Source organism: Phalacrocorax carbo, chromosome 13 (genome assembly GCF_963921805.1).
Source record: "Phalacrocorax carbo chromosome 13, bPhaCar2.1, whole genome shotgun sequence".
Taxonomy (NCBI): domain Eukaryota; kingdom Metazoa; phylum Chordata; class Aves; order Suliformes; family Phalacrocoracidae; genus Phalacrocorax; species Phalacrocorax carbo.
Window position 1 is genome coordinate 14,442,216 of NC_087525.1, and position 13,185 is coordinate 14,455,400.

Genomic DNA, 13,185 nt, shown 5'->3' on the forward strand with positions numbered 1-13,185 from the left:
TAGCACTTTTTCTGCTCTTACTGTTCAAATACAGATAGTAAAATAATTATTTTCAATTATTTAAAAAACCACCCAATGGTCCGATATTCTAGCACTTGCCAGAACTGGATATTGAATACCCAGAAAAAAAGTTCATCTCCAAATAGGTACAAAAGCAGTTAGAAAATTCCTCCTTGAGTCCCATTATGACTCTGCTACAGTTTCTGCCACTGATTCTCTACTAAAGATTGTGCATTTTGTATCATAAGGCCAGTAAGACATTAGTAAAGATATTTCTTATTTGAAGAATGATGGAAATAATAAAAAATATTTCCCAGGGTGGCAAGTGTAAGCAGCAGCTCTTTGAAAATGCTCAGTGTTGGGAACAGAAAGGATCCCTGAGCTGAGAGGAATTAGGAAGCACAGCACATGCCACGCGGTGTGCAAGTGCATAATTTTTTTAATTAACTTTTTTGTAACCAATTTTCATAGTAAGACATGCAAGACAGCGTGCATCGCCATATTAATTTCCTATTGCCATATTATCTAAAACAAGAGTTTTAAACAAGGTAACTGATGAAATAGAGCTGCAGCACACCTGCGGGTTCCAGTTCCCCAGGCTTACTGCACCTATATTTCATAATTGGCTCTATATCTTTTGTTGGCTGTCAAAGCAAATGAGGACCTGGGGTTTTAGGGGGTCAAGCCCTCATTTTATGATGTCACAAAAAGAGACAGATTAAAAGACAGCATGACAACATTTTTTAAACATTGATATCAAAAAGCATCTGGCAGTGTCATGCACATGGTATATAGTGCACATAGTAACATGTACTGATGTGTTTTTCAGACTGTAGGACTTTCAAAGTGAATTTATATAAACTAAATATATCTGAAACAGATACTTTCTTTAAGGTATGCAATTAAACTAAATATTTCAGATTAATGTTTCAAGGCTTTTTAGCGGATTTCCGAGCACATGTTCAGTTCCTCACCCGTAGGTGGGGCCAGATTCTCTATTTTGCTTCTGAAAATCCTGCAATAGGAGCCACCACTTGCTGCTGCTTTGCAAATCTGGCTGCAGAGCGGAAAGAATGGAAAGTGCTTAGCACACTAATAGGATAACAGCTTCTATCCTCAACAGCCTAATCTGCGGAGAAGGCCTATGCAAAGCAGAACAAGAACACTAGACAAGAAACACTCCTGTACTGGTTCTTTACATATCATACTAGTTTATAAGTTTTGGTTTCATAGACAATCTCAGATTCTAGAGTGAACAATGAGAAAAGGGATTTAAGGAGATGAATCCTGTGACTTTATAAAGTTGCTAAGTCTCCTACGTTTAAAAATATGTGTCATTAAATCACTCTTTACCACAGAGGTGGTGTACTTCAGATTATAATTATTTTTCTTTAATTTTGATACTTAATATTTTAGCTCTTCAGGTGATCCTTTTCTGCTTCCTTTAACTGAGGGGTTTTTTTAATGTAGCCTAAATATAGCAATTACTTCTAACAAAGGAGGTGTCAGTGCTATTTTCAGCTGTACTGGCCTGATGCATGACCTTGTAAGACTCATTGAACCAAGCCTGTAAGTTTTCCCTTTTGTCACCGTGATCTTACCACAGGACTACAGATACTGTGCCTAATGCACAACGCACAGCGTGGCCTCCCTCTGGCACCCACAAAGCTAACACAAAACAACCCCTAAAGTTCCGACATCAGTAACCAAACCAAGTGCCCAATTTAATGCTAATTCCTTGTTTTCCTATACTCGCTACCTCTACAACATCTGTTACAATCATTCATGATGCCATATCTCAGCTCTGGGCAAACTCCTGCGCACGGATCCAGGACGCTCCATCCATCGTCTTACCTGCAGGTTAGGAATCACCCTGCAAAGCGTTTCTCCTTTCCATCAACTGAATGGGCTGCAGTCATGCTTGCTTTTTTAATCCAAACAAATGTCCCTAACCTTTTAGGGACTTACTTTTAGGCTCTTACATCTCAGAGACAATTTAAAATAAAGGTTATCTGCACTTTCCTTGACACCACTCTGGGCTTTCAATGCTTTCCTTTTGAATCAGTGCATGACACAGGTACTAATGACTTCTACGGGAACGTTACTGTGAACAGCAACAGTCACGGGCTATTTTCACACTAAAAGAAGTGGGAATATAGGTTTTCCACTATTCTGATCATCCCAAAAGCACAGTTCATAAAAACAGACTAAAGAAAGTTAGCCTGTTTACCTTGGCACAGTGAATGCGGAAAGGGGATACAACCATGTTGCAGAAATCTGCCAGGGGCACCCAAGGGAAAAGAGCTATTTTAAGCTGAGGGGCAAAGCTGCCTGAGAGCAAGCGCCGTGAATTGGCCAAGGAGAGCTTAACTACTTGTGAGCAAGAGCACGATCAATTTTTGAAAAGGTTCATATTACACGGGTGCCTGCGGGAGCAGGAGGTGGACCCCGTGGTGCAGTCTCGCCTTCTCCTGCATTAGCACGTGTTGAGAGCAAGGGCATGGCTCGGGATGGGGCTGAGACGGACTCTACTAGTTTGGCAGAAGTGTACGACGCCATGAGCCGCAGGGAAGGGATGATCCAGGCTATCACAGGGAGCTAGCTAGTTTTGCTTTTCAAATTAAGCCCTGGCAGTCTCCCTCTCCCCACCCATAGACCTATTTTCATGCAGCAAGATCAAACCCATCTAACAAATATGACCAGAACTGTCAATTACAGAGAAACACGGTGCTCGCTACTTGCAATGTAGATGCAAATCCTCTCTTCCTGGGACAGTGTCTCCACAAAAGCAGAAGACTGACACTTCTGTCTACAGCACTGGCTGTGCTCTCAAACTTGACAGCCTGAGCATTTTGGTGACAAACGATGCAATGTGCAGTTTGGTACTCTCCCTCTGTTTGCCCACGCCCCGGCCCCCCAACCACCCGTGCTGCACATGTGTTTGCTCGCTGCCCCGCCACCTTCCCGAGCAAGCCAGCTTTTCCACTCTGAAAGGAAATCCAGGTACAGCTGGCAGGATGGCTTACTCCCGAGTCACTCTGAACAGGCAGCATATGAATGTAAGATGCATCCAGTTTGGCTCCCTGCACTCGGGCCAGCACTACCCTGCCAGTTTTTTGTGCCACCTCACAGACCCAAAGAGTCTTGTATCACGCCCTTTGTCACAAGACACACTTCTTCGGTACTATGCTACAAAAAAATCACATCCACCCTCATTTTGGGGACTCTAAGCTAAAAAAAAAACCAAAAAACAAACCCAGCGAAAGCAGTTATGATGTCTCTGGGTCAGCAGGCACCATCTGCAGACCAGGAAAACTGCCGAGTCTTGCAGACCCAACCACTTTGCTCCAGGGACTGTTAACTCCGAGCAGCGGCTCAGACACAAGGTCCTTTCCCTGTGCAGGCCAGAAAGACAATCCCCAGCCGGTGAGGCTGGCGGGGCACCCTGGGTCAGCAACAGGGAGGGATTCATTGGGAGAGCAAGTTGGGGCTGCTGTTATGAATTGCCATTTGGCAAGGACACTTTTTACCCACTGCAGGGAAAAGAGATGAGCCACAGATTTGATAAAGAGCCTTCATGAAGAGCTCCCAACACTAGAAATACACTACGAATTAAATAGCTTGCCTCTGTACTTCTGTTACACTTTAGCACATGTTTGTACATTTATGGGAGCGTCTCAGTCATTTTCATACCTAGACTGACCAATAGGTGAGTATGTTTGTGCGTGTGTATCTTAATATCCTTGTTTTGTTGAAGACGCACGTGGCAGAACCACCTGGTTATAGGCATACCCAGCCTTGCCAGGCTGGCCAAGCAAGGAAGGCAAATCTGCACCTTCAAACTCTCCAAATATGAGGGCTGGTTCCAAACCAGACCCTCCCACAAGAGCGCTTACCCAAACGCTGACAGTCCACCATCTCCCACTCCGGTTCCTTGTAGCAAGAGTTTTGCACCGGGAGCATAATACGCCAGTGCATTAAGTCTACGCCTAATGTGGTTGATCCTTTGTTTACAGGTCACTGCAATCTTTGAGGATTTAGGTTAGTGAAAACAGGCAAGAAGAAAATGCTTATTGACAGTTAACAACAACTAACATGAACATGAGTCATCTTACACAGCCCTATCTGCTGCAACTCACACATACTCTTCGTGCATTTCTGATCAACTTCTATAAAGAAAACTAAAGAAATACTGAGAAAAGGCAAAGCCGTATAAACGCCCTACCATGCAGGGTGTTTTCTGAACACCGCACTGGATTTTGAAAGCTGCTGCACTAATATCTTCAAATCGAATCAGCTTGTTACAGCTTGACAGGCTGGTCCTACTGCTTGACTGAGGGATGCAGGAAAGGGCATCCCCAAGTAACTCCTCATTACGGCTCACTATCTTCATTTCCCAGGTCTTCACATCCCCATTCAGGTAATCCTCCTCACCAAAATCTTTCAGTCTCTCAGGGTTGATAGAGGGTGGCTTCTGCCCAATAAGGCCATTTCTTATTGGCCCATCCTTACAACAGCGAAGATCACAAAGTGCCGGGGCATCTTGTTTCTTTATTTTATTGTCATCCCTAAAAACAAATAAAAGATCCGTGTTAGGAAAGCTCGGATGATTAAAGGCTTGTCGCTCAGCATTTAAGAAGGATGCAAATCTCAGTTGCTCTTTGCAAGCCTCAAATAGGCAGACTGAATTATTACTGTCGTATTACCTGATCTTGTAGGTGGATTGAAAGCTACTGTAACCAGCCAGCTTTGAGAAAAGCCACAGATAACCCAGCATGCGGACAAACTGGGAAACCATCATACCCAAGAAAATAAGAAAGATATAATCTGTGCTGTCTGGGCAGCCAGACCTTCCTCAGTACTCCATCTCAGCTGGCAACGATCCCAGTTCAGTGCTTCCAGAAATTTTGGCATAACTGGAATTGTATTTCCTGTCTGCAGCAACTTGTTTTTCAAAAAAGGCAAATAGCTGCTGCAGAGCGTTCCCCAATACTATTAATAGCAGTAACAAATGTCATTACGTTGTACACGAGGTCTGTGTCCCTGCTCTGGCATACTTGCAGAGCGCGCTCGTGGTGGTCGTCAGCTGCCTCATGGCGGGAAGTAAATTACTTTGATAAGGGAAAACAATTATATCCTACTACAGAGCTAAAGAACTAGGTCTCCTGATCTGTCAGTTAACACTTCATAAATAAACACACCTGTAGATCAGACGACACCACGATGCCACACAAGCGTCTTCCCCAAGAAACTTTGGAGAGACAACACTGCTACAAAAATTTGCCAGTTTTCCTACGTTCAGCTGCCGTACTTGATGGTCCAGAGTGTTCAGGAGTTCACAAGGGGTAATATACTGTAGTGTAGGATTTTGCAGCCCTACTAGCAAATAACTGCAAAACTTCTAGCAATTCTAGGAACCTGGGGAGTAATGTGGGGAAAAAGGAGCATTAAGCAGACCACCAGTGATTTGGAAACGAGCTGATACCACCCCTGCTCTGTGGCTATGCTTACACAGATGGTAGAAGCCCCTCTACATGAAGGGCTCAATATTAATCTATTTAGGAGGAAGGTTTTTCTAAAAAATATACATGTTAAATTACATCAGAGATTTCTGCATCATCTCCAACAAAAAATATTTACCAGTTTCACAAAATAATTTGGATTTAAGTTATGCAGCTATTCATCAGCAGGGCTGGCTAAAGCAGAAGTTGCCCTAGGTTTACAGCAGCCATCAGCACTGTAATATGCATTGTAATAATTCCTAAAAAGAATTTAAAAACATTTAGAAACAGCTGCTTTTTGAGCAATTGCCCCACTTCTGGCAGTGCCATCCAGTTTCTTTGTGGTCCCGTCGATTAGTGGCAGCAGCTCTGCCTCCTGTTACGCTTCCAAGCGTTCCACTGAGGACTTCACATAACAATACGGGCAACATCAAAGGTGGTGTTATTTGAATCAAGTAACATACCAGGAGCATCAACCATTCTGCATATCCTCACAGGAGACAAAAAAAGGTCAATTTTTGTAGCAAGGTCTTCTCTTCCCAAAACTAATGAGATCAACACCAATTTTCTAAGATAAATAATTTACACATTTGTTTATGTTGAAACTTGTGATTTAAAATGTTCCCAATACCATACCTTAAAGCAGACACACACAAACAGCAGGCACCCTGCCTTCAGATTAAATAGCTTATCAAGTAGCTCTAGCCCATGCTTTTCTGCATTTTTGGTCCTTTGGGGTTAGGGGGTTGGAACGCTTCATACAGATGTTAAGCTTGCAGCATTAGTTCTCATGCGTATCAGTCAGTTTAATGCAAAGATGAGAATCAGATCAGACTCTCTCCCCTTGAACTCTTTACAGCACAGCCCCTGGCATAAACAACAGCTATTATCATCTAAGAGGCCACATCGCTGTTAAGAGTTCAATCCCTACCTCCCCCCAGAAAAAAACCACAACATTTTCCATATCATGGCGGGCCATAACCACTCCAAAAAGAGAAGGACGTGTACATCTTATCTCTAAACATGTTATCTAAAATCTTTAGCAAGCATTAGCAATGAATGATATTTCTTACACTGGCAATGGGTTAAAAGGGTATGTGTAGGGTAAAATACGTAGGTAGATCCAAAAAATTGTGATTTTTTTCTAGGTCAACTTTTTTTTTTACTGACTGACATTTGAGATAGGAAATAAATTCACGCCTTTTCCTTGCATCTGTTGCAATCAACTACAAAAAGTCCATTAAAAAAACCAAACCAGCAAAAGATGACTACAAAAAGTCTATTGATGAACAAGGATTCTGCTGGAAAGTCCAAACCACTGGGCAATGTCTCGCCACACTAGTGCCATCAGATATTTTTATCCGCAAATAGGAAAACCGAAACAGGATACTGATTTTTGGGCCTACTTTTGCATTTCCTTTTTTTTTGTCAGAACAAAGAGGGGGAAGTAAATCAGACTCTCAGTCCCTGATCTGCAGCACTGCTCTCGTGAGCAGTGAGTACCTGCTCAGGACCCCGACGGAGGCAACGCCTTATGACCGTTGGCAAAAGAGAACAGAAGTTGAAGAGCTGTAAGATACGTGCAGGATTTCAAGCTTGAGAGAGATTTAAAGCACATCTGAAGCGTTACCATCTCAACATTTGATATGGACGCTATCACCCATTTGCACCTGAAAGGCCAGCAGCCTCCTTACCAAAGGAATAGCATCATCATGCCATTGTATCCGTATGTGTTGTATATATTTATTTCAGATGAATTTTTAGTATCATTCTAAGCACATATTTTTTATTTACATTAACTCCCAAGGTAAACAGTGGATTGAGATTTGATAATCCATCACAAACAGGCAACTAATAACCCTGTTGGGTTCAGATGCGTTTCTCTCCTCAGACACAGTTCGTGTGCTTGGCGCAGATCACCTCAGCAAGAATTTCTCATGCAGGAGCAGTCAAAGCAGGCAGCAAAGCATGCACGTGCTCCCAGAAAGACAGCACGTGACTTCTCATGCACAGTAACAAAATATGGCCCTATTCTAGTGATCAAGCCCACCAGATGAAAATCTGAGCCAATATAAATACGAACCCCGGCATTAGAAAACATTGCTCCTTTCAAATGGATTGCTTTTCCTTTTTTGGAATTTGTCTAGGACAGTTTTCATGAAAAAGTCTATTTATTTCCAGCCATAAAACAAATATCCAGCTGGCAAGCTTTGTTACATGGTTATAAATTACGACATTTTACCTTTAAAGCGATTAGTAAAAGCAAACATGTAAAATACAGTTTATAAACCTACTTTTTCAAGAACAGCTGCTCGGCATAACTGCAAAAAAATAAAAGAGAAGATCCGTATGCAGACATTCCATGAATAATTAAAGAACTGGAAAAAATATCATTTGTTTAAGCAGATAGCTTTACGTGGTTTAAAGTCTCAACGGCAATGCAAAGACAGTGTGTGCTGAAATGTACTCTTAGAATGATAAAAAGCAACAACTCGGAATGAAAATTTTTCTGTTTCCCATTTGTTTTTTTGAATATACTGATAATTTTCATCAAGTTAAATAGCGCTGGGGAAATCAAGCTTGGAAAAATAGTAATAATAATAAACTAAAAAGTTAATAAAAACAACAACAATAATTTTGAGACTATAAAATGCAGTAGATTTTATATATATAAATATATATAATACCTAGATACCTAAAGACCCAACTGTTGCCTTTGTAACAAGGAGAAGGAAATGCCCACGCAGTTACCCTGCAATGATGGGACAGTTGCGTGTCCCCGTCAGATGAAGCACATGCGGATTGCCTTCCTCAGGATCCACGAAAGAGACTGAGCAGATTCAACTGATCTACTGGATCTCTGCAGCTTCAAAAACTGAAGGAGCAAAAAAAATCTGCAAGGTCACGGACGTCCAGGAAACAGCAAACTGGGCAGGATTAGTCGCTGTTTCTCCCAGTATAAATGTTAGGGGGAGATCATATGAAAGTATCAGAAAATTTAGAAGTCCCCTTCTTACAGAAGATAATTAGCTTGCAGAACTCATTGCCACAGGATGCTATGAAGAACAATGGTGTAAACAGGTTCCTAAAAACATCTGTGCAACTATATGGAAGTAGGTCTAATAGTGACCAATAACACATCATTCAAGAAGCAATCTGTGAAGCCTCTAAGCACTTACTTGGCAGGCTCCACGAAAGCACATGAGAAAAAGCATCTTAGGCGGCTTTTATTTCTTCTCCAAGTTCCTGTTTTCTCCAAGCTCATGATCTCAAGCTGCTTCAGGGGAGGCTCAGATTGGATATTAGGAAAAGTTTCTTCTCTGCAAGAGTGGTCAGGCACTGGCACAGGCTGCCCAGAGAGGTGGGGGAGTCACCATCCCTGGAGGGGATGTAGCCGTGTAGCCGTGGCACTTGAGGGCATGGTTTAGGAGGCCTGGGGGTGTTGGGTTGGTGGTTGGACTTGATGATCCTAGAGGTCTTTTCCAACCTTAGTGATTCTATGAGTCTATTCTATGCTACTGGCCACCACCAGAGAGAGGCAGAGGCAATCTACTTTTTGGTCTGACCCGCTGTTGCCATTTTGATTTGCAGACATACATAATGTCAGCAATTGGCATCTTTTAAAGCACTTACAAAATGAGTCAAAACAACGCGTTTTGAGGCAGAAATTAAGTTGGGATTATGGATGTACATTCCCATGTTACTGTGCTGCTTCACAGATAGAAATTCAAGTGTTACAAAAGGAAACAAAGAAATTTCAGTATAAGACTGAAAACTCAGTATTTCTTTGTCATTTCTACAGCAGTTTTGATCATCCGCATTCACAATGATACACGCTCACCATGAAGAGGGACTGACACTACAGGTACAAGTTCTGTAGAGCACTTTAGCATCCTTATAGGTCTACGCCATGACAAGAATTGCAAACTTCCAATGCCAAACTCTGACTGATCAGTGGCACAGTGCAAACCGGCAGAGTGTTAAGCTTGAATGCCACTTCAGGTCATCCCAATGAGCTGGGACTAGCCTGTAATTAACCCAGGAACACACATACGCACATATGCACATGTTCTCTAGATATGGATTTTTTTCTTTTTTTTTTCTTTTTTTTTTTTTAATATTTTGGGGGTAGGGGTTTCTTAAGCTCATATTTACATGTTCCCTGAACACCTTCCTGGAGCACACAGAGCAAGAGACATTAGCAAGATACAGTTTTAGACATACTTACGTGCCTTCTGAATAAATGGGCTCACATCTTATGCCATCAAGTTTGGAATATTTATTACAGCAAAATGTGACCTTTAAAGTCACTTCTGCCTCATTCCTGAAGGGCTTGAGCAGAGATGGGTCACGTACTGTGGGGGTGCAGCCTGCTGCAGGAAGCAGTCTGCTCGACTTACAACTGAGATGTGGCTAGGGCTGGGATCTCCTCTCATAGGAGTGACAAAGAGGTAATCCCAGGATGTGACAGAGAGGGCCCTTTCCCTCATCCAAACCCCTCCCTTAACCACAACTTCCCCAGCCCCATTAATCCTTCTTATTCCACATTCCCAGCCCCATCTCCCCTGACCCTTCCACGCTCCTCTGATATCTTTCCCGTTTGTTGTCATTCCCTTTCCCAATAGCTCCTAAGCATTCCTGTTCCATCCCGACTCCTCTTCTACTTTTTCTCCCTCCTCCCGGAACACATCTAAATGCTGCAATAGCAGCAATTCTTAAAAGCACCTCAGTAGCTTGTGCAAGTGGGCCTTTATGAAAGAGAAATGATGGAAAAACTGAGGCCGCTTGAGATACAAATGGCAAGAAGCATCATAACAGATGTCTCCTTCGCTGCTAGCAATTCTAGGCTACTGCACCGTGTAGTGTCTGAGTGTCCTCTGCAGGACTTCAGGGTGACAAGCAAACTCCCCCAGGCACGGGGAAGGAACACGCTAGATCTCTTTTTGACAATACAGTTAAGATAGATCAAAGGCAATACCGCATCAAACATTACTTTCTCGATTATTATTCTCCTGTATAACACTATTACTTAGAAACACCCGTTTGAGACTGTAACACTCCAACTAGTTGCAATTACAGGATGGAAATTTAAAATGCATCTCTGACATTTAGCTACCCAAACCCTATGCAAAGCGGTTGTTCCTAAATCACGTAGGAATCACCAACATCTTCCCCTAAACAGAAAGGCAAATTCAGTAAATATTAGCTCAACTTTATTGATAGAAACTGGGGCACAGACAGATCGAGTGGCTTGCCTAAGACTCCCGCAGGAAGTTCGTGGCAGGGCTACTTATCAGAGTGTCTTAAAGATGAAGAGATCAGGGCTTAGTTACTAGCCTGTATGACACGAGCGCTGGGGGATGTATGCACTGGGGCCGTCCAGCATAGACAGGTACATAATAACCAGGCCTTGAGATCAAGCAGGCATTTATAACTCTACTCACCATATACAGGTCTGAGAACACCTTGTGGTGTTACGGCAGCAACAGATGTAAAGAAAGCTCAAGCTCATGCAGGGAACAACCAAGCTGCATTATGATTTCTGATAAAATAGCTCCTTGCTTTCAGTCAGTTAGATATACCACAACCTGAGCCTAGTCCTGTAGCTGCCTTCATCTGTGGCTATAATCCCTTGCCAGACTTCTGTACGCACTGCTGAAATGTCGTTGCTTGCTGCTGGCAACAGCAACTGGCTCTCAGCTGCTAAATAGATAACATGAGAAAAAGTAATCTGAAAGCAAGAAGAACTCAGAAGGTCATCCCTCTTGGTTACCTCAGCTTCCACACCTTCCAAGCGTCCCTCAAACAGGCCCGTCCTTCTACGCAGCCCTTACAGGACATTCACACCTCTGAATGTCGAATGATCGCTATCAAACACTGCATGTAGTTTGGCAGTTAATACTCTTCAAGTAATTAAACTTTTTCCCTCTTTAAGTTAAATGTATATTGAGTTCAGAGGTTCTCCGGTGATTAACACATCTCTATAATTCACTTGTAATAAAGAATGAACAGCATAACCCAAACTAGAGGAAAGAGTGGTCCTGTGATGAAAGGACTGGTTTAAGGTTCTCAGTTCGCTGCAGAACACATCACACCGTGTGTGACTTTGGGCGAGCCATTTTTTCAGTGCAGAACTGGGACCTTTTTTTCCCTTTGGTGTTCCATGAGCGTTTATTAACGGCATTGAGCCCACAGAAACGATTTACGGTTTACATATTACCAACATCTGCAACTATTGGCAAGACGCAGGATAGGAGAAATGCCCCTGTTTATACCACATCTGGCTACACCCGGTTGTGATCTTGCTAGCGGTGTCAAGATAATAAAATTCGGGGAGAAAACAACCATGGAAAAGGTCAAGAGGGAGGCTGTGCAAACACAACCATGCCATAGGGCTGCACACCCCACCAGCGGGGGCTATGCAGGGCACTAGACACCTCCTAAATTCCGTCGGCACCATCCAAGCCTGAAAACAGGAATTCAAGAAGACCATAAGCACCATAACAAAGACGACTGCAGAACACCCCTAATAACAGGATCTGATACAGGCTATACCAAGACAAATTTTCAGCAGCCCATCGGCCTGTCTAGGGTTATTTCTAATACCGTACTCATGCAGAAATTAAAAAGCTGAATTCCACAGGCTTGAAGTATTCAAATCTCCGCTGCTTCTAGTGGATGACACCAAGAGCAACTCATACCCACAGAACCCAGGGAGATATTGGAAAATTACAAAATTTTTTTGGTCTTTTTTTTTTTTTTAAAGAAAGTAAGGAAAGGAAAAAGAAAGCATTACCTATACAGCACAGCGACTAAATAAACAACGAGGTGAAGCAAAACTCCAACTACGACACCATAAGGAGGCAGGAGGGGTCCAGGGGTTGTCACGTCCATTGGCCTGGCCCTGGGTGGACCCCGAGGGCTGACCATGACCCCTGAGGGGGAGAAAGGAGCAGTCTAGCTCTAAGTCAGACAGCAATATTCTCCAACCTTTGCCAGAAAGGATCGTAGTCTTCATCTTCCCTGGAGTGGTCCCTGGGGGTTCTGTTTTTTAACACCCTGGAGTAGAGAAATTGTGCTGCAAAATTCATTGTAATTCCCGGTGCAAAGCAAAGCTGGGAGGCTGCAGGCACTTGCCTGCCAGAAGTGCCAGCCCTGCAGTGCCTGGGTGGGGAACAGTGGGCGACCGTGCTGAAAGCAGCTCCAGCGCCGGCTGGGGGAGGGAAGTGCCTTTGAGAGAGATGGCTGCTGCTATTTAAAGAGATTATTTCAGAGGCCAACCTGTCCTTGTCAATTTGAGTCAGGGCCTGGATTATGCTTGGGTGACGCTCTGTTAGCAGGACACTCGAAGCTTTAGTTACTTACTGCTTAGCTGTGCAGCATGATCGAGACCTGCTGAACGGCCCGTGATTTAACAGCATGCACCTGGGTAGGCAGAGGCAGCAAGAAAGGGATGCCTTTTTTTGTGGTGCTTGAGTCACCTGCAGGTATCCTTTAAGGCAGCACCAAGGGACAGGGGTCTTCGTGAGGTGCAGAGGAGACCAATCACTTAATTCGGGTCTTCTCTTGGCACAGGTCCTTGTAGCAGAAAACCAGAGATATCCAGATCATACAGATAGAAGAGATCACCTAGGGGAAAGACTGCAGCAGCAGATATTAAAAAACCCATGTAAATCTGTTCTTC

General features: G+C 43.3%; 1 protein-coding gene across 1 annotated transcript in view; it reads right to left on the bottom strand.

Annotated features, from left to right (window-relative positions):
- LOC104053065 (L-threonine ammonia-lyase) overlaps window positions 1–12,658 on the bottom strand; it is a 33,777-nt gene extending 21,119 nt beyond the window's left edge. The window contains exons 1-3 of the mRNA XM_064464880.1: window positions 12,298–12,658; window positions 7,796–7,822; window positions 4,226–4,568 (exon numbers count right to left, since the gene is read on the bottom strand). Coding sequence (XP_064320950.1) covers window positions 4,226–4,568; window positions 7,796–7,822; window positions 12,298–12,431 — 504 coding nt within the window. The 5' untranslated portion in view covers window positions 12,432–12,658. The remainder of the gene's footprint in view (window positions 1–4,225; window positions 4,569–7,795; window positions 7,823–12,297) is intronic.
- Between the last annotated feature and the right edge of the window lie 527 nt (window positions 12,659–13,185).